Source organism: Rhododendron vialii, chromosome 9a, assembly GCF_030253575.1.
Source record: "Rhododendron vialii isolate Sample 1 chromosome 9a, ASM3025357v1".
In the NCBI taxonomy this organism is placed as follows: Eukaryota; Viridiplantae; Streptophyta; class Magnoliopsida; order Ericales; family Ericaceae; genus Rhododendron; species Rhododendron vialii.
This window is the reverse complement of record NC_080565.1, coordinates 11,967,469-11,992,539: the sequence shown is the minus strand read 5'-3', so window position 1 is coordinate 11,992,539 and position 25,071 is coordinate 11,967,469. Positions and strand designations below refer to the sequence as shown.

At 36.6% G+C, this 25,071-nt stretch overlaps 1 protein-coding gene and 1 long non-coding RNA gene across 3 annotated transcripts; one reads left to right on the top strand and one right to left on the bottom strand.

Moving 5' to 3' along the window:
* The first annotated feature begins 4,170 nt into the window (after positions 1 to 4,170).
* On the top strand, positions 4,171 to 10,792 carry LOC131301314 (cysteine-rich receptor-like protein kinase 43). 2 transcript variants are annotated; one of them, XR_009191251.1, is made up of 7 exons: positions 4,182 to 4,395; positions 4,542 to 4,675; positions 5,059 to 5,269; positions 7,575 to 7,809; positions 7,911 to 8,061; positions 9,999 to 10,558; positions 10,607 to 10,792. XR_009191251.1 is itself a non-coding variant. In XM_058327515.1 (6 exons), the coding sequence occupies exons 1-6, from the start codon at positions 4,338 to 4,340 to the stop codon at positions 10,398 to 10,400; spliced, it is 1,191 nt and encodes a 396-aa protein (XP_058183498.1). In that variant the 5' UTR covers positions 4,171 to 4,337; the 3' UTR covers positions 10,401 to 10,792. The 2 variants fall into 2 exon arrangements, 1 of the variants encoding a protein (XP_058183498.1); XM_058327515.1 differs by having other exon boundaries at positions 4,171 to 4,395; positions 9,999 to 10,792.
* On the bottom strand, positions 5,304 to 8,670 carry LOC131301315 (uncharacterized). The gene is made up of 2 exons (XR_009191252.1): positions 8,418 to 8,670; positions 5,304 to 8,233 (listed from the first exon to the last, which is right to left on the bottom strand). It is a non-coding gene; the product is annotated as an uncharacterized LOC131301315 (long non-coding RNA).
* Positions 10,793 to 25,071: the final 14,279 nt, after the last annotated feature.

Below are 25,071 nucleotides of genomic sequence, written 5' to 3'. Positions count from 1 at the left end.
AGAGTGTTTGTGGCATAGTGGTAATATTGTTGGCATAACGTATGATGTTCCTTGCATGAATGTGATCATGAGAAAGACGTAGTTTGCATATTACATAAGAAAGTAGTTGTTTGGGTTGAAAGTTGGTTTAGGGAGTCTCGTAACGCAAGGGGTGGTAATACGGAGACTCAATTGGGTCTCGTAGCACAAGGGGTGGTAATACGGTGATCCAAGTGGTTAGGGTTCTTCGTAACACAAGAGGTTGCAATATGGTAACCCTCGTGATGTTATGTTGTAACGCAAGGGATGGAAATATAGACAGTGGAAATTAGTGGTAGTGGGTCGCGTCGAAACCATAATGTTGCATAAGTCCTATGAACAATGTGGCTAATTGTGTTAAAGGCATGTGTTAGAATGATCAAAATGAGTGATTGGCATGCCTATGAGTTGATTGCTACCCATTGGTTGAGTTATACATTCATGCCTCCTTCCTTTTGCACTTATCATCACATTTGCACATAGAATTGGTGAAAGATTTTTCTATTGGGCTAGTGTAGCTCAATCTAATCTTTCTTTTCAGGACAAAATACCGGACAATAGATTGCTTGCATTCATGTGCTCGGACATGAAGACTTTTTGGAAGCTGATTTTGCTTTAGTTACTTAAACATCTTGTAATGACTTACTTTTGGCAAAGATGAGTTTGTAACTAATTGTTCTTAAATTACTTTTTGACTAAAGAGTTTGAAATATTCTAAACAGGTCCGTACTTGTATATAAGTTGATTTGAGCCGTGGTGCCAAGGTTGTAACCATCTAAACTTGGGGACTTATTTGTAAAGTTAAAATGGGAACATAATAATTTAAACTAACTAAGATGAGGACTTAAATTACCTCTAAGGTTCAGAACACTAATAGTTAAGTTCCCAGTTTTATAATTCAATTCATCCGAATTACGACCATGGAACAGTTGGAGACTTTCTAATGATGAAATGTTTAACGTAATTGTTTTTTCATCACCCTTTGTTTGATCAAATCATAGTCGATAATCTTTTCATAATGTCTTTTAACTTGGGTTAGGTCCTAGAGGAAACATCTAAAGGTATTTCCTTTCTTTGGTGGGGTGAATGTGTAACGCCCCGATTTTTGAAAACGTTAATTTAAATACAGTAAAACCAAGTGTAGTATTTATTTAAATAAAAAATCATAATTTCATCTTGCAAACAAATAAATCTTGAATCGAATTACATTTATACTAAAAAAAGGGGGGGTACTATGGTAAATTCTACTCTTCAAGGCGTCCGTCTTCTCTGCAACAACCTGTTCCACATAAAATTCTCCCTGTTCGTCACCTAGGCCTGGCATAATATGTCAGGGTCATAAAAGTAATACCGTGAGCTTTTAAGCTTAGTAGCTAACTCTTACCCTAATGTCCCTTACACTAGCAAAAATATCACATAATTTTGTATAGTGAATTGCAGAAAACAGTTCATCACATAAAATCAAATCAACAAATGAAGTGTCAGTGTCTTGTCAAAGTTTATCATCATCGCAACGTATCGTAATTCGTGTCCTCATTTTTCAAGTATCGATTCCATTTTCCATCCTTTTTTTCTCGAGCACTGGTTCCGCTGACTATCTTTTAGGACCTATCGGTAAATTCAGATTTTGCCACCCAAAAGCATTAATTCCGCTGACCGTCTTTTTCAGGATCTACCAGGCTCTCAGTCTTTAATCATTTCACATTTCTCAACACACATGGCACTAGATCCGCTGACCATTCTTTCAAGACCTACCGGGCTCCTAGGCCACACACGCACATCTGAGCCATGGTTCCGCCGACCATTCTTTCAGGACCTACCGGGTTCCTATGCTCACATATGCACACCCGAGCCATGATTCCGCTGACCATCTTCAATGGACCTACTGGGTTCTCATGCTCACACAGTCATCAACCCTTTTCACATTTCAACTTCCCATTTCTTTTCGTATTTCGTTTCTCGTTTCTCATGTCTTATAAACATGCATCATTTTCTCATGTTTACCAAAAAAAATATATATATACATATATATATATATATATATATATATATATATATAATATATCATGCGATAACAATACATCCTAATTCCATTCATTTTTATGTTCAACAATATTGGAGAATCTAATGTCGCAACTTTACCAAACAAATTATAACCTCTCCAGTCAAGCCATCAATTGAACAATACAATAATGGTATCAACTTTTCAACTAAATCATGCATGCGAGTCAATCTGATTCTAATTCCAACTATCTAATGTCAATGGCTTTACTTTAATTTAACTAACAAATTTCCAGGAACAATTTTCTGTATTGATAACTTCTCATATTTTCAGCTTTTCAAAGTCATAATACTTAACGATTCCAACATGTGATTTTATAACTAAAATTCTAATTTTCTTTTCCCAACAAATAATGCATATTATACATTATATTTAGGTAAGTAGATAGGAGGTTTCTACCTTGCTTCTAGGCAGTAGTGGGTTGAGTTATGTCGGGTTGGGTTGGAATGCAGCAACACAGCTTCGTTCGATCTCGGATTGATGGGAAAAAAATCCTAACTTCCCTCTAAATATAAATAAATATGGTGTTTGGTGGTGATGTGGCGAAGAAAGTGGTGATGGGGTGGACAAAATCAATTCTCCTCTCTCCATCTCGGCCCACTTTCTTTCTGGAACTAGTGTGTGTAAATAAAATTGGAGAGATTTTTGGTGTCTAGGAAAAGTGTGAGAGGGTTCTCAATTTATAAGCAATTCCTCATCTCTCTCCTCTCCCATTTATTTCTATCTTATCTCCTCTCTTATTCTTTCTTTCTCCCTACGGCACATTCTCTCTCTCTCTCTCTCTCTCTCTCTCTCTCTCATTTATTTCTATCCTATCCTATTTCTCCTTATCTTTCTCTTTCTTTCCCTCCAAGTATATATGCATATATATATATATATATATATATATATATATATATATATATATATCTACTTATATAAATATAGCTAGAACATGTTTAATATTATTTTAGGTTTTCTAGGTTTAGACTACTAGGTCTAATTAACAAAATAAATTAATCAAAAAAAAATTTCAATAAAATATTCAATTTTATTTGAAACAAATTTGGCTGAAAATTCGGGTTGTTACAAGATGGTTGTGAGTTTCAAATGGAAAAATTGAAGAGAAGGATTGTAAGGGGATTTGAGGTATGGTTGTTGGAAGATGATGTTAAATAAGAAAAATGATGTGAAAATCGTATATAGTTTGGGTTAGTTTATGCTATAGGGATGGTTATTGGAAGATGATGTTAGATAAGAAAAATGATGTGAAAATTGTATATAGTTTGGGTTAGTTTATGTTATATTTTATGTCTCCAGACCAATGCCAAAATGCCACTTGTTTTTACTAAAAATATCATTTAGTCTATTTAGATAAGGAAAATGAGTTGTTTTGAATAGTGTTTTTTTAAATTTATACTAAATACCGAAAGTTCTTAAAATACCGTTTAGTCATTACCATGAACTCACCCAAGTAGTAAGGAGTTGGGGCGTTCTTGTCAATCTATCCATGAGAATTAAAGGGGATTTATGGCTACCAATATTAGAAAGGGCAAAATAGGGATTAAAAAAATACAGTTGCTTTCAGCACTTTCCGTTAGTCAATGGATGATCAACTGACGGAAGGGGGCATCTGATATGAAAAAGGGAACCAGAAGGGCGGTAAATGAAGTTTTGGAAAAAAGTATAGGATGACAGTGTATTTGTTAGATAACACAGGGAAGGTTAGTGTAATTTACCCATAATGACGCATATGTACTAAACAACATAATATGGCTTTGTTCAGTTGGTATTTTAGTTTAATAGATGAAAAAATAATAATTAAAAAAATTGATATTTTAGTTTAATAGAGAGATGAGAAAATAATAATTAAAAAAATAAAATAATAATTAGAATAAAAAATAGGATAATGATTAAAAAATTAAACTAAAACTAAATTAAAATCGTAACTAAACATAGTGATCATGTTTAAACGTCGTACGTCTTCGCGTTTCAGAAGCAGCAGACAAGTCCATCGGATGACCTTTCAAAAAAAAAAAAAAGAAGGAAAAGTACAACCGAAGACCTTGATGTCAACACGATGTTTCTTGAGCATAGAAAGAGAGAGAGGGAGAGAGAGAACCCGCTCTGTTTCTTGAACATAGAGAGAGAGACCCAGCACCATCTTCTTCCCACGCACAGAAATATTAACAAGACGCAACTCAATCTCAACTATCTCCCGAGGCTCCTAAAACCTGAAACTTTCATAACCCTCCCCTTAATGGGTTTGTAAATCACAATGACTAAATCAGGCACCTTCATTCAATGCCTTCTCAAGCCTTTCAAATCTAAGAAAGGTATTGCTCTCTCTCTCTCTCTCTCTCTCTCTCTCTCTCTCTCTCTCTACTTATATATACAGATTTGTCTTTCAGTCTTTGAATGTTGTGTCTGTCATAGTTTTATGTGATGCTCTGTTTTTGTGCTCTGGAATTCGATGAATCAGACAGAAGTGACGACTTAGAGAAGATCGCCGCGCGAGAACAGAAGCAATTCCCATTCGAAACCCTAGTTTCCGCTACCAAAAACTTCCACCCCAATCACAAGCTCGGCGAAGGCGGATTTGGACCTGTATTCAAGGTAATCACCTCAAAATTGAGTTAATTTTAGGCATACATATTGGTACAGAGTAGTGTATATGTATGTATATGTGTATATGTTTGTGAAATTTTTAGAACACTTGTGAATGTTAAATCCTATCTTGTTGGATATAAAAATTGGATCTTAACATAACGTTGGGAGCACTCCCCGCTCTCCGGCTTAACCTATTTTAAGTGGGTCGGAACTCATTCAATCTATATTGGGCTTAAAGTGATGCGGCGTGGACTCCACAATAACTCCCCCAACGAATTGAGCCTTATGCATAAAGCACAAACTCAAAACGGAAATTGTGATGAACACCCAAAAATAGAGATTGCAGTTGCGAGAAATGGCATATGATTGTTGGGTTTTTGGATATGTAGGGGAAATTAGAGGATGGTAGGGAGATTGCGGTAAAGAAGCTGTCGCAGAGCTCGAGACAGGGGAAGAAAGAGTTCACGAACGAGGCGAAGTTGTTGGCGCGTGTGCAGCACCGCAACGTTGTGAATTTGTTGGGGTATTGTGCACACGGTGCGGAGAAGCTGCTCGTATATGAGTATGTTGCTAATGAGAGCTTGGACAAGCTTCTCTTCAGTAAGTCCTCTTCTCCTTTGATCCTTTTAAATATGGATTTTGAACATTCTTTGTATCTCATTGGAGCTGAAATTGGGACACTAAAACTGAATCTAAAACCATTAGAGTTGCAATTGGTGACTACTATTTTGATTTTCTGCCATCATAGTTAGGCGCCAAGCTTCAACAATGTGCCTACTTGTCTATTGAGTGAATGAGTACAAGGAGAAGGCCAAAGATCCTTTGTTGCCATAATACTTGCCCCATGTTTCTAATGCACTCAGAGGCCGGAACTAGAGGATACGGTGTGAATCTCAAAACCCACGAATCTCAAGACCATAGTTGTCGAAGGCACGCCCAGGTGTGCACCTAGGCGTGAGGCGAGGTGCACCCCCATCACCTTGTATGACCCCAGGCGAGGCAACTTGAATAAGGCGCAGACTAGGCAATGAGGCGTGAAAAGACTCGCTTCTCTCAAAATCGATCCCGGCCCTAGGATTTTGTTGTCCAGGTTAAATTTTTACCTTAGGCCATCGAACACAAACGAAACAGAAGGGCAAATCGACTAGTCCTTAGTTGATCTACAGCCAATCTTCTTCAATCCTCTCATCGATCTCTCTCATCTGCATTGATCAGTCGTCCAACTTGGAGAACTTCAGTCGATACGAACATCAAAATAAATCTTCTCTAAGAGTGAGGAAGGGGGTCTTTGAATGCCTTGGAAAATTCTATAGTCTAGAGTTCCATTCTTCCATATATAATAAACCATAGCAGCTCAAGCAAGCTTCCTAACTATGCTGCTGAAGGATTTACCTCTGATTTTCCCAATAAGCCAAGGGACCTCAACACTCAGCTATGCGGATCCTTAGAAACACCACATAGTTACCGTACTTGCTTCCATACATTCCTGGAATAGTTGCACACAAAGAAGATGTGAGAACTGAGAAGTAGTTTCCATTTCTTGTTGGCAAAGAGAGCAGGTTGTTGACAGGGAGGAGGGAATGATCCCCCAGCCTGCAAAGTTCATCCTTAGTTCTCAATTTCTTAATAGGCATCCAAATAATATGTCTTGGAGTATATATGGGAAACCAAAGCAACTTATGCCAATGTGCAATTGGGCAATGAATTCAAATGGCATCCCATGTAGTTGCAGCAGCATAAGTAGAGGAAGTAGAGGCAGTCCACAAGACTTTGTCAGCCATAGAGCAATTAGGAGCAAGGGATGGCTATAGAGAAGGGGGGAAAGGCCACATTATGTAAAGTCAGGGTACCTTAGCTGAAAGAGAAACAGAAAAGCGAGAAACGGGAAAACAAAATTTTGAATTTTAGTTTTTTTTTAACCCGTTCATTATTTAGGACCATTGTCATGCATAATTATCTTGTTCTGCATGCTTGTTGCTTTGGCGTTCCCTTTATGTATAACTAATTTTGTTGGTGCATTACTACTAATTTTGGGTTTGAGTCCGTATGGTACTAGTTAATGGTCACTATTTCATTATCGACGAGTGCTTTTCCTTCTGTTCTCATTTTCCCTAAACTTTCAGTTACTTGTCTGATAATTTTGGTTGTAATGTGGCATCAATCTTGGTCCATGAAAGTTCTTCTTCTTCAATGGTGCAAGCAATACTTTTCTGTTTGGTGTCTTGTTAAACTGGAAAGAGCAGTAATTTTTGTTTCTTACTGCCAGTGCTATTTTGCTCACTGTTTGGTAGTTTTAGGTTCTTCTTCGATTTGGAGCAAAGGACCAAGGAGTCCAAGATGTTAATCTGAGTGGGTGAGGCCAAGCACCTTTTGGTTCTTCAGTTGGCTGTGCCTAGTTTTGTAACTCTTGTGTGTGCATTTGTATTTTTGTGTTCTTAGTTTGGTGTTCATAGTCCTTTTCATTCACTCTCCAGCCTTGTCAAAAAAATCATTCACTCTCCAGCCTTGAATAACTGCTGAAATTGGGTGGCACAATCTTGGCGTGACAGTTTTGATTAGCTTTATACCTCATATATCTGAACAGTGCTTTGTTAAGTATCTAACGAGTGCTTTTTCATTTTGGACTACAGTTGGTGAGTGGAACAGTCCATGACATTACGACGGCCTTAGTTTATATGTATGTCATAGCATCCAATGTTTTTTAAGTTCATGATCAATTACAACTTCCTTGTGATTGCAATTAACAGTCAACTTCCTTGTGATTGCAATTAACACTCAAAATTGATATCATTAGAGTCACTGGATGCAGATGATGTTCTTAATTGGCTTTATAACTAGGTTGGAATGGATTGAAAAGAGATGACTGATAGTTATAGTGATGCTAATTTTGATGGTATTGATTCAGAGTCTGGAAGACCAGATGTGCTGGATTGGAAGCGGAGGTATGACATTATTCTTGGCGTTTCTCGGGGCTTGCTTTACCTTCACGAAGACTCACATAGCGTAATCATCCACCGTGATATCAAGGCCAGCAATATCCTACTAGATGACAAATGGGTTCCGAAAATCGCTGATTTTGGCATGGCTCGCCTCTTCCCTGAAGATCAAACGCATGTCAATACCCGTGTAGCTGGTACAAAGTATGTTTTCAAGGATCTTAGCTTTCTTACTTAATTTCGACTGTAATTTAAGCTGTTTGAATTTAATATCATATCTAATAGACGCGTGCACAATGACACAGTGGGTATATGGCTCCTGAGTACCTCATGCATGGGCGTCTATCTGTGAAGGCAGATGTATTTAGCTTTGGGGTTGTGGTTTTGGAGCTAATAAGTGGTCAGAAGAACTCGACTTTCAACCTGAGTTTAGACAGTCAAAATCTACTGGAATGGGTAAGTACTTCCATCTTCTTTTGCGTACTTTATTTACACTGATAAGTTCTTGTGTTGTCGTTCTACGTGGAAACCACCTTATCACTGAAAAATATTGTTGTCCAATTGCCGTTGTATTTGGACAGCAATAAAATCTGCTGTAAAGTATTGGAAGTTTTATTTTACACCTTCTCTATTATAAAACAGAAAGGTGTGGGGACAAGTTGTTGGAACGGCTTAGATTCATTTGATCCAAAAGCTGTAGTGCATTCTCCCACTTTCTGGTTAAGTGTCCACGGTTTTCACCTAAATCACATAACTGTCATCCCCTTTCAACCGGGATGCGTAGTGCCGTAGGCACGGGTTAGCACTAGTACATTAATATATAATTACATATTGTTAATTATTGTGACTTGTTACTACTATTTCTTGATATTTTGGTGGCCGTAGCAGCCTTTGTATGACCAGTGGTTGACTAATACTCTGGTAGGCGGAGAAAGGTCTCCATCATTTTGAGCTGGCCTTTTAGCTGTGCTTTTTTCTGTGTGATTGACTACCCTCCTATCTTCGTTTGATTAAATTTTTCCAGAAAAAATTTAAAAAATTTTGTCAAAACAAAAAAAAAAAAAATTCATTGTTCGCATTGTTCTTTTTGAGCAAAAGGATCCACGAATTTGAAGAATTTAAATTCCGTGTTTTCTTGAAGTGAGTTCTTTTCCAAGAAGATTTCGGGTTATCTAGGAAGTGTTTCAGGAAAGTATTTCCGAAACAACTATCAAAGAGACCAAATTTCGAGTTTGTGAGGGTGACCTACTTGGTAGAATTGGTTGAAGGAATCTGATGCAAATAAAATCAGGAAAATTGAAGGCAGTTTTTAATGTTTCAGAAGTGTATTGAAAAAGCAAGTACTCTATACTCCTTGTTGAATCTTGATTTTGACTCAACAAGGTCTATTTGGGCCTAGTTCCTGTCTGTGGGTTTGTTTACATCATCAAGTTGATTGTTTGCATCATCCAAGCCATTGTTTATATCGTTGACCCCAGAGGGGGTTTATAAATCAACGTGACTTTAATCAAGTGTTGACCTTTCTCAATTTAGCAGTTGATCAAACTTGAACTGGTCAAAATTCATAAAAGTCCAAATTATTTTAAAAGCCTGGAAAATTCGGATTCGAATTCTGGGCAAATGGCGCCTATATATATATATATTATATTATATATATATATATATATATATATATATATATATATATATATATATATATATGGAGTTCCCTTCTATTAAGGACCACCTTAACTTAATAAAATAAGGACCTCCCTTTCCTGATAGAATTTCGATGTTCCAAGCCGCTCAATGTGTTCAGAATGTGATTTTAAGGATACTCGCGAGAAATCAGCAAAAAAAAAAAGACTGGAAACGCTTCATCCGAGCAGTTTTTGTTTGTTTTTTATCGAACGGTTCAAATAAAAACTGCTCGGATGAAGCCCTTCCCGGTCTTTTTTTTGTTGTTGATTCCTTGCGGGAATGACTGGGAAGGGCGTCATCCGAGCTGTTTTTTTTTTTAACCGTTCAATGAAAACTGCTCGGATGAAACCCTTCCCGGTCATTTTTTTTGCTGATTTCTCACGGAGACCCTTAAAATCACGTTCTGATCACTTTGAGCGGCTCGGATCATCGAAATTCAATCGGGAATGGGAGTCCCGCATTTTAATAAAATAAGGGATCTCTAACCGGAACCTAACTCTCTCTCTCTCTATATATATATATTCCGAATTTGGTCTAAAAGGTGGTTATAACTTTAAAACTTACCTCGCAAGAATAATAAAATGGGTAACGAAATTCATAGGTGATGTCGGAAACTTTGGAAGTTCATGATTTAGACAAGTTCTCACATAATTAAAATTAAATGTTGCTTTTTGAAAACCACGTTCAATTCACAACTATCACTGTGGATGCAGGCATATAAGCAGTACAGGAAGGGGAAGAGCTTGGAGGTTATGGACCCTAAACTGGCTTCATCCGCTGTCCCCGATCAAGTAGCAGTGTGCCTGCAGATAGGGTTACTTTGCACCCAATTGGATCCACAGGTACGGCCCACCATGCGGCGTGTGGTGGTAATGCTATCGAAGAAGCCTGGAAGCCTAGAAGAACCGACAAGGCCGGGGTACCCTGGTGCCAGGCACAGAAGATCGGGTAGGCCTGCCACGTCATCATCCTCAACCGGAACTTCCAGCGAATCCAGTTCCCAAGCGTTCGGTTCTACTACTAATAACAATAGTGCCAGTGCCACGGCAAGTACGAGTACATCCTATTTGAGAAGCCCCCGGTTGGACCCTCACGGGAAACGCCCAATGCAATGATAGGGCTGTATTTATATAGGGGATTTTGATAATATTTTGATGGTGGCCTTCTTTGCGGTAATAAGATTGCTCCATTGTGGTCCGATACATGGAAAGTGTCTTTACGGTTAAGGGGTACAAAGGCTACGTGCATTTGACCCTCTCCAGCCGCAGCTTTGGTTGGTACAAAGGCTACGTGCATTTGACCCTCTCCCGGCGCTCTTAAGTTTTGTTTTTTTCGTGACTTCATGTATAGCAGTTTTGTAATGCTGTTTGGTAGGTGTGTAAATTTTGTAGAGCAATATGATTAGAGACGAATGACAAATTGTGGTTAGGGTACTATTCTTGAAATATCCACAGACCGAGTATAAAAGCGAGAGAAACCAATTGGGCATGGCTCTCATTTTGGTCCGAATTTTCCAATTGGGTCATTCTACTCTGGAGCTCCATGGCTGGAGGCTGGGGTAAGATCGGCTTTTCACCCGTTCTGTGGTGGGCTCTTTGAAACTGTTTGGTTTATTTCTAATTGACTAATATGGGTTTTCGGACTTCTCCATATTTCTGAATGAGTCTCCTAAAAATGTATTCTATTTTCTTTTTATGTTTGGTATTCCAGCATTTGTTTAGGGACATTTGTTTAGTGAATTTGTGGTAAACTCTACCAATTATGGTGCCAAGAAACTCTTAAAAACTTATTTTAGTTTCGGTATTTTAGCCATTAGTTGAAAATTGTCCACCGTAGTTAAGTTTGGATATATGGAAATCAAAATCCCTTGACCAGTTATTTTCCTTCTAATTGGCTATAGAATAATCAGATGTTGATGTAGAGGAATTTGCTTTGCATTTTTTCTCTTCAAAACTTGATAACCTCAGTTTTTGCTTCATAGGAACAAGATTATTATTCTTTGCTAAGTATTGTACGTACCAGATTGCTCTTAGACAACCATCAACTCTTGTTGTAGCTTTCGTTTTACATAATGTTCCTACCTTGTAGAATCTCTTGACTTGTTCAAAAGTTTGACCTACATCTTGGTTTTTCACTACCTGTGCCGTATTATTTAAAATGAGTTGATAGTAAAAAAATGCACTAGATGATAGAAACCAACTTGTGAAGGCTTCACAGAAAGTTAAAGGGAATTGTTCTAAGCTGAAGTCATATTTGCAAAATTTACTTAATTGGGGCAATGGATTTTCTTTAAGTCTTATTGTCCACAAATTTACGTTTCCATTACAAGTTTGTTGTGTTACAAGTAGTAATTGAATATCTATCAATTTTATTTAAACTTCTTACATTAATTCATGTCTTATTTAGAAAGAGGTAGAAGTTCAATACTATAGTTTTATATGGAAGTGGTAAACCTGATATTAGAAATTGAAAGTAATAATAATATTCTTCAATCTAATTACGGTATGTTGCTGGTCATGCACGCACGTAGTTGCTCTAATTATTCACCGTAGAACATGGAAATCATTTGGAAGCAATACTTCATTCCGTGGTTGGCTGGACAATTATCTTTCGTTTGCTTTAAAAGGGCATCTTTCAATGGGTGGTTATGAGATCTTTATTCCTGGTTATGAGATCTTTATGCGCTGAATTTAATTTGCTTTTGGATGTGGAATCTTCATGAGTTAGTTTGGGTGACATCTTTTAGTGTGCATGACTAAAAATTATATATATTTCTATTTTCAACAAGACTCTAGGCCGTTTTTCTCTTCAAATCAATTAAACACAGATCTAAGGAGCTTCGTATTTGTTGATTTTTGGGCACTTCATTATACTTGAGGAGGTTTTTGAACCGAGACCTAAGAAGAAGAAGAAGAAGAAGAAGCAAACTCAAAGTATGAGGCATTGATCACGAGGCCAATCCCTTTCGGGTTTTGCCGCACTAGCTATAAGGCTATGAAGATCAGTTTCAGAGCTCAATTTCAAAGACCTTGATCTGATTCGTTTTGATCGTACACACAAATCTAAGGCTTTACCCTTTATCCACAAACCGCAAGAAAGAAGCATGAAACTCAATTTCTTGGTCGCCGATATTTTGGCACGATTTTTCCAATTGGGTTCTTACATTGGGGAGCCTCAAGGCTAGGGAATGACTCGTGGGTTTCCACTTGGTCAGTGTTAAACTTCAAGTCATGATCGTTTACAAGTAAAACAATGTTTACATTCCTCGCTTTGCAGAAATTTAGGGCTTAATCGAGTCATCACTCTACCACTATGTTTGCAATGGTTGCTTTAGTTTACTCCCGGCCTTTCTAAAAACTTTGCACAGAATAATGGCTAGATCAGGAAAGGTATAAAAATGGACATTACACCACTCTTTTCTTTTATTTTCTTTAGTTAATTTGTTTGGTAGGTGCTTTGCATTAAATCTTTAACTTCTTCCCATTGATGTTTATTTGTTTGATTATTTTTTTCCCGTCTGCAGTGATAAGAAGAAGTTTTGAGTTGTTTGGATTTCTCTCGAGCGTTGATTTTGGCCTTTCCTTTTTTCCCAGGTATGTTTCGGTAGATTGTATAGAGTGCATGCTGATCAAAAACCCAGTGCGATGGTATTGGTATGATGGTGTTTTACATTTCCTATGTTTTCTCTTCTCATTTTTGTCTGGTCGATGACCAATTTTATACAGCTGTTGCTTCATTTTATTTTTGTTCCGGTATCTACTAGTCCTACCGATGGACAAATCAATTGCATTGCAGATGCATGAGGTTTATATTCTTTAATTTTATATAGCTGTTGCTTCATTTTATTTTTGTTCCAATATCGACTAGTCCTACTGATGGACAGATCAATTGCACCGCAGACGCATGAGGTTTACATTCTTTAATATCTGGACACCACAATAGTGCCTACATAAATAGATGACTTTGTTGGTCATAAATCATTTTTGCACATACCCAGTGTAGAGAGATTTTTTGGCTATGCATCTTGATGTATTGACCGGTGTCTATTGCTTGGTTCAGTGCTATATATTAGACGACAATAAGCACATATTGCTTAAACTGAATCGTTGGAGTAGATATGAGAAGATTATTTGTCACGGCAAATTTCAATAGGGAATTAAGCTAGAGTTGGGGCAAGGTCATTGATATGAGAAGATCATTTGTCAAGAAAAAGTTGCCCGACAATTAGGAACAACTATAAGTTGCCCTGAACCTTTGAGTTAAAAACATGGATGTGTTTTTACTTAACTTCAAACCCATTTTTAAGTAATCTTGATTGATGGATGCAGTAAAATAAGTCTCCACTATTAGTGCCGAGTCTTCAGACCAATGGAACTATTTCATTTCAGCTGATCCCTTTCTAGCACTATCTTCACTCAATCTCATTCGAGGAAGCAATTTTGAAAACTCAGAGAGAGAGAGAGAGAGAGAGAGAGAGAGAGAGAGAGAGAGAGAGAGAGAGAGAGAGAGAGAGAGAGAGATTTTGTTTTGCTTTCTCAAGTTGGTGAAATAGTGATAGAGTTGTTAGCTTTCTATGGTAATGACCATAGCCACTAACTAGATGTAATTGTTAAACTTTCTGAGTGCCCTCCATTGGCATATCTGCATATGTCCTCTATCCAGTTTGTGTTTAATTAACAAACACAATATATATTTACACTTATCAAAACAATGGGCATAATAATCGTGCATCGCATGTGGCATTATTCCTAGTTATATACTCAATAAAGGACCTTCAATGAGTTACCATCTATATGCAAATCAAGTTCTTTTGTCTTTTTAGAATTTTTTTGAATGGCCCTTTTCTTTTCTAGGATGAATACTCTTATTTCAATTTGTTACTATATTCCTGAAATATGCGTGCATCAAGAGTCTCTAAAGGACCTTTAATTAGTTCATTCATTTACTTTGTAGCCAGCATCTGAGACACTTTTTTTTTTCATTCAAAGAGTAAACTTACATTGCTGTTCAAAAATAAAAGAGTGACCTCACAGCCTAAAAAAAATGAAAAAAAATGCGAAGGCCTAATACAAGATCAATTACAAATGGCAAAACGTAGATAGCCTCCTTGTAGTTTGGCTTTTTCGCACTTTACCTCCCTAACATTTGAAAATAAAACCCAACTTGCCTCCTGGTACTTTTGGAGTAAAATGCAATCAAAATCTACCTTTTTGGGAGCCTTTTCATTTCCAATCTCATAATCAGCGTGTGTGCTATGCCTTCTGTCAATTGGATGGCCAAAACCATGAGAAGGCAAGTTGTTATTTCTAAATGTTAGGGAGGTGAAGTGTCAGAACACAATGTTATGGAGTAAAATGCAATTAAAATCTAAATAAAAAGTTAGATGATTAGATCGAGAACTTCTAGATATCAAATTGAGCTGATTTTTCGCAAGGGCTCTTGATAAAATATTTAAAATTTAATGAACGGCTTGGATCGTTTGTGTGGGACCCATAGTGGGCCCCACATCACGATCAGTGTCATGCTTTCGAATTTCAACATAAATAATAATACTTTTTCCAATACTAATATATTATCCTCACATACATACATACCCAAAATGTTATGCCAAACATTATCTTATAGACCAATACCCTCACATATTAATGCCCAAAAGAGAAGATGTTATACATCTTTTACAATCCTTTATAATTAAACATGTTATAACGAAATTATATATTTCTTTAGCTCAATATACATTTTGCATGAGACGATAACATAACTAAATACAAGGCTATTAGAATGACACCCGACTTGTCCTCCAAGCTCTCCAAGCTATATGCCTTGTTGGGTACCTGAAAATGAAGGGTTGAGTATACACTTGCTCAGTAGAAAATCTCTAACCACCTCTATATGCTTATGGGAAGATGAGTGCTAAGGGAAACACTTTCATAAAAATAAAAATAAAAAATGGTGTGACTAGAAATAGAATATGTGACTCAATCCCAACTTTTAAACCAAGCATACATAGAACTTTATCTCACATACCAATCTTCTTAACCTCGCACGTACACCTTTCACCTAAAATCTCTATTGGCCATTCTCAATATCATATCTCGTTATTACCTTATGCTTTCAATGACTTAGAAACATTTCGGGTTCTTTAACGACCATTTTCTCTTTCTTATCTCACCTCACCAATCCACGAGCCTTGCTACCAATACTGACTGGAAACCCACCGAAATCGTACCGACGGCCGCGCCGGGCCGTCTCCGGCCACCGGACGGTCGATCTGAGCCGTCCAAAAATTCTAAAAAAAAAAAAAACAAGGGGGCCTACGCGGGAATCAATGGCATCCGACGTGTATATACATATATACAAGAAAAATAGGGTGTTTGGATCAAGTACCTTACACAAGTTGGATGTCGTTGATTCCCGCGTAGGCTCCCTCGTTTTTTTTTTTTCAGAATTTTTGGACGGCTCAGATCGGCCGTCTGGTGGCCGGAGACGGACCGGCGTGGCCGTCAGTACGATTTCGGTGGGTTTCCGGTCGGTACCAATAGGTTTTCTGCCAATCCACATCTCAACTAAGATACACACCCTACGTATAAAGAGGAGAAATATAAAGCGAACGAAGACACTTCGAACCCAACCTCCATAAGGCACCAGAGAACTCACACGACTACCCTGTCTAATCTTTTAAATATCAGGTTAACACTTATCGTATCCTCCCTCATGTCCTCTTCATCACGTCATCTTGTTAGTGTTGATATATCATTATTCAGTCAACTTTCTCACCCACAAGTTATATTCTAGCCTCATGTTTTCATCTACCCAAGATTTTTTCACATTGAAATTTCTTTTGTAAGTATGACATGCAGATACCCTTTATAGACTTCCCACAATGTATCACACCACCAACTATCAAATGAGCATTCATACGAAACAAGTTACTAAATTCTATCTTTCGCGCTACTAGCATCTGACCGACGCCTAAGGACTCAATCTTATGTAATGTCATCAGTACAATCCAATATAAATAGTTCAACAATATCAGCATCAAGGTACTATCTAGTTTATCCCTCATCTTTACCCTTATTATCACACTTTTCATTTCAACATTAGTCTAACATTGTTGGTTATCAAAACCCTTTTCATATAAAACTTTCCTTTTTGATTGCAAAATAATGTAGAGGAACACAAAATTAGTATAAATCAAGATCCGTTGATTCGAGTTTGAATACCGGAGTTTGTTGATTTGTGCCCAAATACCGGAGTCCGTTGATTTGCTCAAGAATGCCAGAGGATTTTATTTTAAAAAAAATTTCTTTTCCAAAACATCAAGTGAATCCAACCATTTTCTAAATACCAAGTAACACATAGCACAACCAAGATTATCAGAGTTCCACACCTAATGCTCATTTCATTTTTTTGGTGCATCATTGTCATTTCATCATCATGTACCTCGAGCAATTGCTCCTGCCGAGTCAATTTAAGGATCTCGATATCCTCTGCCTAGCACCTCACTCTTTGGCGGGTCTAGAATAAGTTATGAGCAATTGCTCATGCCGGGCCAATTAAAGGATCCCGATATCCTCTGTCGGGCCAGTTACAGGATCCTGATATCCTTCACGTAGTAAACCAATCCTTAGTTCTCATAAGTCAAATCACTTCTACATCAACTCATCTTAGTGCATATCAATACCGTAACAATATATATCCTTTATACCACGCAAGTTTTTACATGATTAGTTATCCCCATTTCTTGTTTCAATATGTATACATAGCCATCCGTTTCACAACACGTTTCTCATAATTCTCATCATTAATCTCGTCACCAACCCATTTATTCTACTACTAAGTATCTACTAGTTAGTCACAAACTCAACTTCATGCAGGTAACTAGAAACAATTTCACCGTTCGATTTATAGTTCAAGAGAAAAAGAATAATTGTACCTCACGTTTCCATTTCATAGATATAATTAATCATCATTATTCAAGTATCCCCATTCCAATTTTAATATACGATCAATCATCTCACCTCATCCAACAAATACAAGTATGCTCATTAAGAAGACCTAGAAGTGCACCAAATCACACGTGAAGTTCGAATATAACAAACCACCAAAATCGATATGGAGTCTAACAACCAACCTATCGTATTTTAGCTATAACTTCTTATAGGTTCAGAATTTGATCATGAGACTACCGCCATTAGATAGTAGATTTTCCGTATATTAATTTTGATATATAATATGCCCCAAATAGATTTCGGATGATAAGGTTATGCTCGTCCGAAATTTTTCCAAAAAATGTAGATATTTCAGCTTCTACCGATAAAGAATCAAATTTTTAGTTTCTACCAGTAGAGAAATATTCTTACTTGTAGAACTCAATTCCAACCGGTAGAACTTAGGTTTTTCAGCGCGCAATTCCTAGTTTCGATAGATTTCTCCCAACAACAAATACAGTCATTTAAACACCCTTGGACACATCAAACCAACATATAAACACATAAAGGAGGAGAGAAATCCCTACCTCATGGGTTTTGAGCAAAACCCCAAAGATCCAAACAAAACCCTAACTCAAAAAGCTTTGAATCAACCGAATACTCCTATTCAAAGCTAAGACCCGCGAATTCAAAGCTCTAGAACACTTAAATACGACAAATATACGATGGATCTTTGCGGGTTTGAGGTATTGAGAGTGTTCTGACGTGAGAGAGAGTGAGAGAGCCGAGTGAGGGAGAGAACGAAAGAGAGGCGTGAGGAGAGAGAGAAGAGTAAAAATATATTTTTTTCTTCTCCTGACACACATATATATAGGCACAACTACACCTCTCACCCCCCAAGTGCACAACCATATCATCCACTCCCACAAGTTTCATACAATTACACAAAAGCCCTCACACAATATCATCCACATAATTATCTTAAACACATTTAAAAATTATAAAGCAAGAAAAAATTATTCCGGGTCTCTACGATCAATGCACTATTCATCTGTGTCAATAGCACCTCTGCTCAAAAACTCAGACAAAAAACACACGATCGCATACAAAACACAAGAAATTTACATTGTTCTCTAAAATCAAGTACATCTACGGAGAGTGAGAGTTCAATTATATGAAGTAGAGAGATTACATTATTGTGATATAGATAATCAAAATACTCAAAATGGGATGGTGAATATTGTTAGAAGATAAGAGTGTAGGGCAAAGTACACTTTGACCCTCGGTGATTTAGGTCATCTGTGGATACATTCTTATGGTTCAAAAGTATGCACATAGTCATGTGCGGATACACCCTCTTGGATCAAAAGTGTGCAAATAACATCCTTGTGGTTTGTGAGTGTGCATATAACACCCAATTCCATCTATAATAACATCAAGGGTGATAGACGCGCATTAAAAGTCCGATATGCCTTCATCTTCTCCCTTCATTCATCTTCTTCCTTGAATCTAACCATTCCATCCTCTATACTAAAAATTGGATCTGAACTGTTGATATTATATAATTTGATGAGTATTACATCCATACCAAAATTTAAGTCCATCAAAAAATGAAAACCTCATGGTCAAATTGAAATTTTTATGAATTAAAATTTTAAATTTATCATTCATTTTAACAAGAATTAGATCATTGAGCTATTGATGTCTGATCAAGTTGATTTTTTACAAAGATGTTATATTCTATGATTAATACATTACGAACAGCTCGGATAAGATTTTGGTTAGATTCACGAGGTGTGTGAGACCAATACACCTTTGTTAAAATATAGACAGAATTAGGTGTTACGTGCACATTTTACAATCATAAGGGTGTCATATGCACACTTTTGAATTATAAGTGGTGTATTCTCACAAGACCCAGACCACAGAAAGTCAAAGTGGACATTGCCTTAGATTGTATTAGACAGAAATTGTGGATAGTGAATGGAGGGAATGCCTAGTGAATGGGGGGAGGGGTGGTTCGTGGTGGTTAAGGGAGGATTTTCGCAAGGAGACGGTAGAGAGTTGGGTGTGTCGGTAATGATGGAGAGAGAGAATAGTAGTGGAAGAGTGAAATAATCCTTCTCTTTTTGCAGCTTGAGAAAAAATAAGAAAAAAAGTGCATGAGAATGAAAGAAGAGGTGCAATAATCCTTTCCCTTTCAACCAACTAAATCTAAATAATGTTTCAAAACCCGTCGCAATTTGCAAATAACAATGTAGTTCTCCCTCTGTCCCAATTTGTTTGTCCAATTGTTGAAATTCGCGTCTTTCAAAAATATACTTATATCTTACATTTTATAATATTTTTTTATGATTTTGAAGATTTTGTATAATAAAACTAATTGAGATCTACTAAATAAGATCCTTATTGTATATTAAAAACATTACGAATTGAAAATTATAGACAATTTTTGTAGAGGTCAAACACTCTCAAAAAATTAAAAATGGGACAAACAAATCGGGACGGAGTGAGTAACATATAATACCTGTAACAACCCTGATTTTTAGTAAGTAAAAATTTCGTTAAAAAATTAATTTTTTTTTAATACTTGGATTCGCTTCCAAAAAATTCCTTTTGTATTTCTCATAATCCGTCATAATTAGATTTTAGTCTTTTAAAATTATATTTCATGGCTAGAGATTCTACTTGGCAAGTATAGTTAGATTCTAACCAATTAGTTAGAGGAACCTAACTACCAATTCACTTAGTTATGTTCTCCTAACCTTAGATGAGCCTTTTAAACCTTCTTGAACCTTATGAGCCCTCCAAACCCTAGTGGAACCCTTTGGACCTTTAACCTTTACCCATTGGATGATAAAAGTTAGGGAAACTTTATCCATTGGACAATAGATCTTTCATCCAAGATCTTTTGATAGATTTGTTAAAGTACAAGATATAGTTATATATATGTATTTATACACATGCCTAAAGGATATATGGTATTATTCTAGTGTATATAGTACCTCACCTTTTTATCCATTGGTCAATAACCGCTAGGAAAATTATTACCCATTGGATAATAGAATTAGTAAGTACTAGGGTTTTATTTAATAATCATTTCCTAGATTTCCCATGTGATGATGTATTTATATAAATATAAATGTGTGTACTTTATAATATATACCCTAGATTTCCCTAAGATATCCTAAGTACAAAATCTAGTATTTTAATAAGAAACATGTGCCAATTTGGACTATTTTAATGGGGAATTTTGATCTTGTAATTTTTTATTGGATTTGGAAATCTACCTAGATCTTCTAGGTACAAATATGTCATTATATATATATATATATATATATATATATATATGTACATAGTACACTAATATAATATTACAACAAGAACATGTGCATATTCGATTATTTTAATGGGAAAATCTTAATACTTGAAATCTATTAGATTTTATGGTACAAGTATATATATATTATTTGTTCTTGGAAGTATTATATATATGTATTAGTACTGAGAGAGTGAGAGAGAGAGAGGAATGCCGAGAGAGAGAGGGAGAGGGAGAGAGAGAGAGAGAGAGGGAGAGAGAGAGAGAGAGAGAAAGAGAGAGAGAGAGAAAGAAATGTACCTTGTCTTGATCTTTCTTGATCTTCTTACATTGTACTTGACTAGAATACAATCCATGGATATACACTTGTTCAAGCAAAAATCCATTCACATTGTCCTTGTATGTACAATTGCCAATATTAAACCTTGTACCATCCTCCTTTCCTCCACCAATCTTTCCATAATCCTATTCAAAGTACCAAAATCTAGCCTTGCATGCCTAGAACTAGGTAGGAGTTGTACAAGCAAGCCATAACCTAACCCATCAAGCTTTCAATCAAGCTTGACAAGTTAAAGAAAAGTGAGATATAGAGAGAGAGAGAATTCGGTTGAGAGGGAGAGAGAGGGAAGCCTTGGTCTATAAATAGAAGGCCATTCCAAGCTTAAACTCACACCTTCTCCATATGCTCCAACTTCTCTCTAGAAATTCTAAGTATTCCTAGTTCAAAAGTCCAAGTTTCTTGTTCTTTCTTCGAAGTTCTTGAGAGATACCACCAAACCACTCCAAAAAGGCTTAAGTAGTGTAGTCAAGACTTAGTTTCGAGAGAACCTTTCTCTTTCGAAGCTACCATAAGCATTCCGTAGGAAGTTACTCCGCTCGATCACCGACGTACTTTCCGTAGCCGCCCTACCGCCAAGAAGTAAGGTAGAATCATCTTATCCCCTATCTCTAAGTATATGTAGAAACCCTAGTCCACTTACTCTACGTAAAGTATAGAATCGTATGTTGAAAAGTAGGAATGTCCGTAAGTTCAAAGTATAATTTTCTTAATTGTTTTCGTTAAAGTAGATAAGGTTATGACGTTTGAAATGCATGGTAGTTAACATACTTATTTTCGCTATATGGGAGTTTGAGCATGTTGGAATAATCAACTTTTAACTTCGAATAAACATGTTGTTTAGAATTTTCCATAGAGTAAGATAGAACAGTTTTTCGAAAGATTGGAATATTATCGCTTGAACAGAAGTATTCGGAATTTGATCTTTAAAAAGGGTTATGAGCATGCTTACGTAAATTTCTTGCATTACTTGTGGTATAATATTGAGTTGGATGATTTTGTTAGTTTAGTTCCAAGTTTTCAATGAATGATTTATGATTAAATGTGAAGTCCTACTGCGGAGTCAATGCATGAGAACGAGACACGAAAATTGAGAAAGTTAGAAACATGGCACCTAGGGTGTGGTTTATGAAAAGGCGTGTTTTTGAAAAGTGAAATGTTTCGGAAACCGCAATGTGGTCGGACGTGGTAGCCCTTTTCGCTATATGGGAGTTTGAGCATGTTGGAATAATCAACTTTTAACTTCGAATAAACATGTTGTTTAGAATTTTCCATAGAGTAAGATAGAACAGTTTTCGAAAGATTGGAATATTATCGCTTGAACAGAAGTATTTGGAATTTGATCTTTAAAAAGGGTTATGAGCATGCTTACGTAAATTTCTTGCATTACTTGTGGTATAATATTGAGTTGGATGATCTTGTTAGTTTAGTTCCAAGTTTTCAATGAATGATTTATGATTAAATGTGAAGTCCTACCGCGGAGTCAATGCATGAGAACGAGACACGAAAATTGAGAAAGTTAGAAACATGGCACCTAGGGTGTGGTTTATGAAAGCATGAGAACGAGACACGAAAATTGAGAAAGTTAGAAACATGGCACCTAGGGTGTGGTTTATGAAAAGGCGTGTTTTTGAAAAGTGAAATGTTTCGGAAACCGCAATGTGGTCGGACGTGGTAGCCCATTGTGTGGTGTGTGTTTTGTGTGCCAATGGGAACCCGGGATGGCGGAACCATTGTGAGGATACTCGGGAGACCGGAACGGCGGAACTGAGGTTGGGTGTGTGGCTTGGTTATCCGCGGAGAGGAGCCAATGCAATGTGTGCCAATGGGAACCCGAGACGGCGGAACCATTGTGAGGATACTCGGAAACCCGGAACGGCGGAACCAAGGTTGGGTGTGTTAAAAACGATTTTGAAAAGGTGATACAGTTATGAAATGTGGAAAATGTTGACACGGTCTACGAGGAGTCGAGTAGGAGAAACTCACAAATCTTGGACACCAACGTTGATTGATTTTGGAATGCGGATGTGTCATTGTTATTTAATTTGGCTAGATAAGCATGCACTATGTGGAAATTGTTGATTTTATGGTGTATTGTTTGTAAGTTAAGGGTTAAAGGATATGGGTTATTCTATTGAGCATTGTAGCTCACGGTGTTGCCTTTTTAGTGACCCTGGCATATTATATTGGTGGTGACGCCGGTATAATATGTCAGACCTCATAGATGCACAGGGTGAACTTTACACTTTGGAGGCCTTTGGAGCCGAAGAGCTAGCCCGGATGGAGGAAGAAGCGGAGTAGTTGTTAGGAACCATAGTTCCCTCATTTGTTGGTTAAAAGTACTCTTGTAAAACTTTGTGATGTAATAATGAGCCAGACTCACTTTGTTTTTGTAATAAAATGTCTTATTAACGTACCCAGAATTTGGGGGCGTTACAATACCATTGATACCAGCCTTGTGGTACTAATGGATTAGTCTAAAATGGTTTGGGTGATAGAGAGGTCCAACATTTGAGTCACATAATTGATGCCATCTCGATATTTGTCTTCTGCAAAGTTTGGCTGTGTTGCACTGACGGTGGAAGCTACGACTCTTATGCGTTTAAGCTAAATCAATTTATCTTAAAGATAGTCGTTAATATTTACTTTCGTATCATTTGTTTAGCCTTTCGTCAATGTAATCATTCATTGCAACTAGAGTAATAAAAAAAGTATAGAAACATAATATAAAAGTGAAAAAGTTACAGATAAGACGACACTAAAGACAAAAAAAAAAAATTGTTTTAATTCTTTTTTTCTATAGTGATTTTTAAAAAAAAATTCTGGTCATTTTTTTACTTTCTAGACTCCTCACATCCAGACGAATGGTCAATCCAAAATATTTAACGTGAATCCAACAAAAGTTTACAAAATAGGAACAAAACTATCAGATCTAAATTTTTGGTCAAATAAAGCCCCTTCCATGGCTTGCCACATGATTGAAATCCCTGTGATACATACACTCAGAAGAGGGCTACTACGCTTGATAGCTCTTCCCACCCTTTTCATGATAGCAATGCTACGTATCCAACTCTCGACCACAACTGTAACCACAAACCTCACATTTGTAATACCCGTCCCGGATATTTAGTGTGTAATTAAATTTTGAATTGAATTATATGTTTACAAGGCTGAACTGCATGTAGTAGAATCTTGAAGGCCTTGTATGTGATTTATGGGTTGGAGTATAAGATGTATATGGTTTCGCTTGCGTAGGATGGTTTTTCTTGTTGTGTTAACAAAATATCTTGGGGAGAAATATCTCCCCATGCCCATATCATTTTACGGAGAGAGAGAGAGAGAGAGAGAGAGAGAGAGAGAGAGAGAGAAGAAGAAGAAGAAGAAGAAAGGGGAATAGCCAGGGGATGATTCTTCTTGGCTTGGGTTGAAGTCTAGACTTGGTAAATTCATGTTCCCTTTACTTGATTTCATATTCTTTATGTTGGATAACATGATTTAGAGGTTAAATTCATGATCTAATTGTTGGTTCTAGGAAGAACTTGGGTTGGGGTTAAAACCCATTTGAATTTTTTGATTTTCATGTTTGAAACTTGCTTTGATTCATGAATTTGATGTTCTTGGAGTAGCCCTTTAGTTCTAAGAGTTTGAGCATGATTTTGTGAAGTTTTGATGAGAAACACTACAACAAATTCTAGATTTTGCTAGAAAAATTTGTCACTACATGTTAGTTTTTTGTCACAATAACATAATGGTGACAAAAAAAATTTGTCGCCCCTTTGTCACAATAAGCCCATAGCAATAAGTTTATTGTGACAAAATCTCAAACTCATTACAACAAACCAAAATTTATAGTGACAATAAGAGTCTGTCACAAAAAGTTTTAATAGTAGTGACAAAATATTTTGTCACAATTTGTAATCCTTTTGTTGCCATTAGATTGAAGTTTGTCACAATAAAATATTCATACAAAGTATAAAAATATTATTGTGACAAACGAGTTTGTCCCAAAAACTCAAGTTTTGTGACTAGAAAGTTATTGAGACGAACCAAAGTTGTTAGAAGTGGTAGTCTAATTTCATCATTATAAGCTTGTGGTGACAAAATAGTCATTCGTCACAGAAGTATTGGATCTATGGTCACAATAATTTTGTCGCAATGTCATCATTAATTTCACCTCTATTAAAACAAGTTTGTCACAA

Coding starts and splice junctions, on each gene's coding strand:
- LOC131301314 (XM_058327515.1), top strand. CDS start 4,338: ATGACTAAATCAGGCACCTTCATTCAATGCCTTCTCAAGCCTTTCAAA. Junction 5,270..7,574: donor CTTGGACAAGCTTCTCTTCA/GTAAGTCCTCTT, acceptor GTATTGATTCAG/AGTCTGGAAGACCAGATGTG. Junction 8,062..9,998: donor GTCAAAATCTACTGGAATGG/GTAAGTACTTCC, acceptor CTGTGGATGCAG/GCATATAAGCAGTACAGGAA.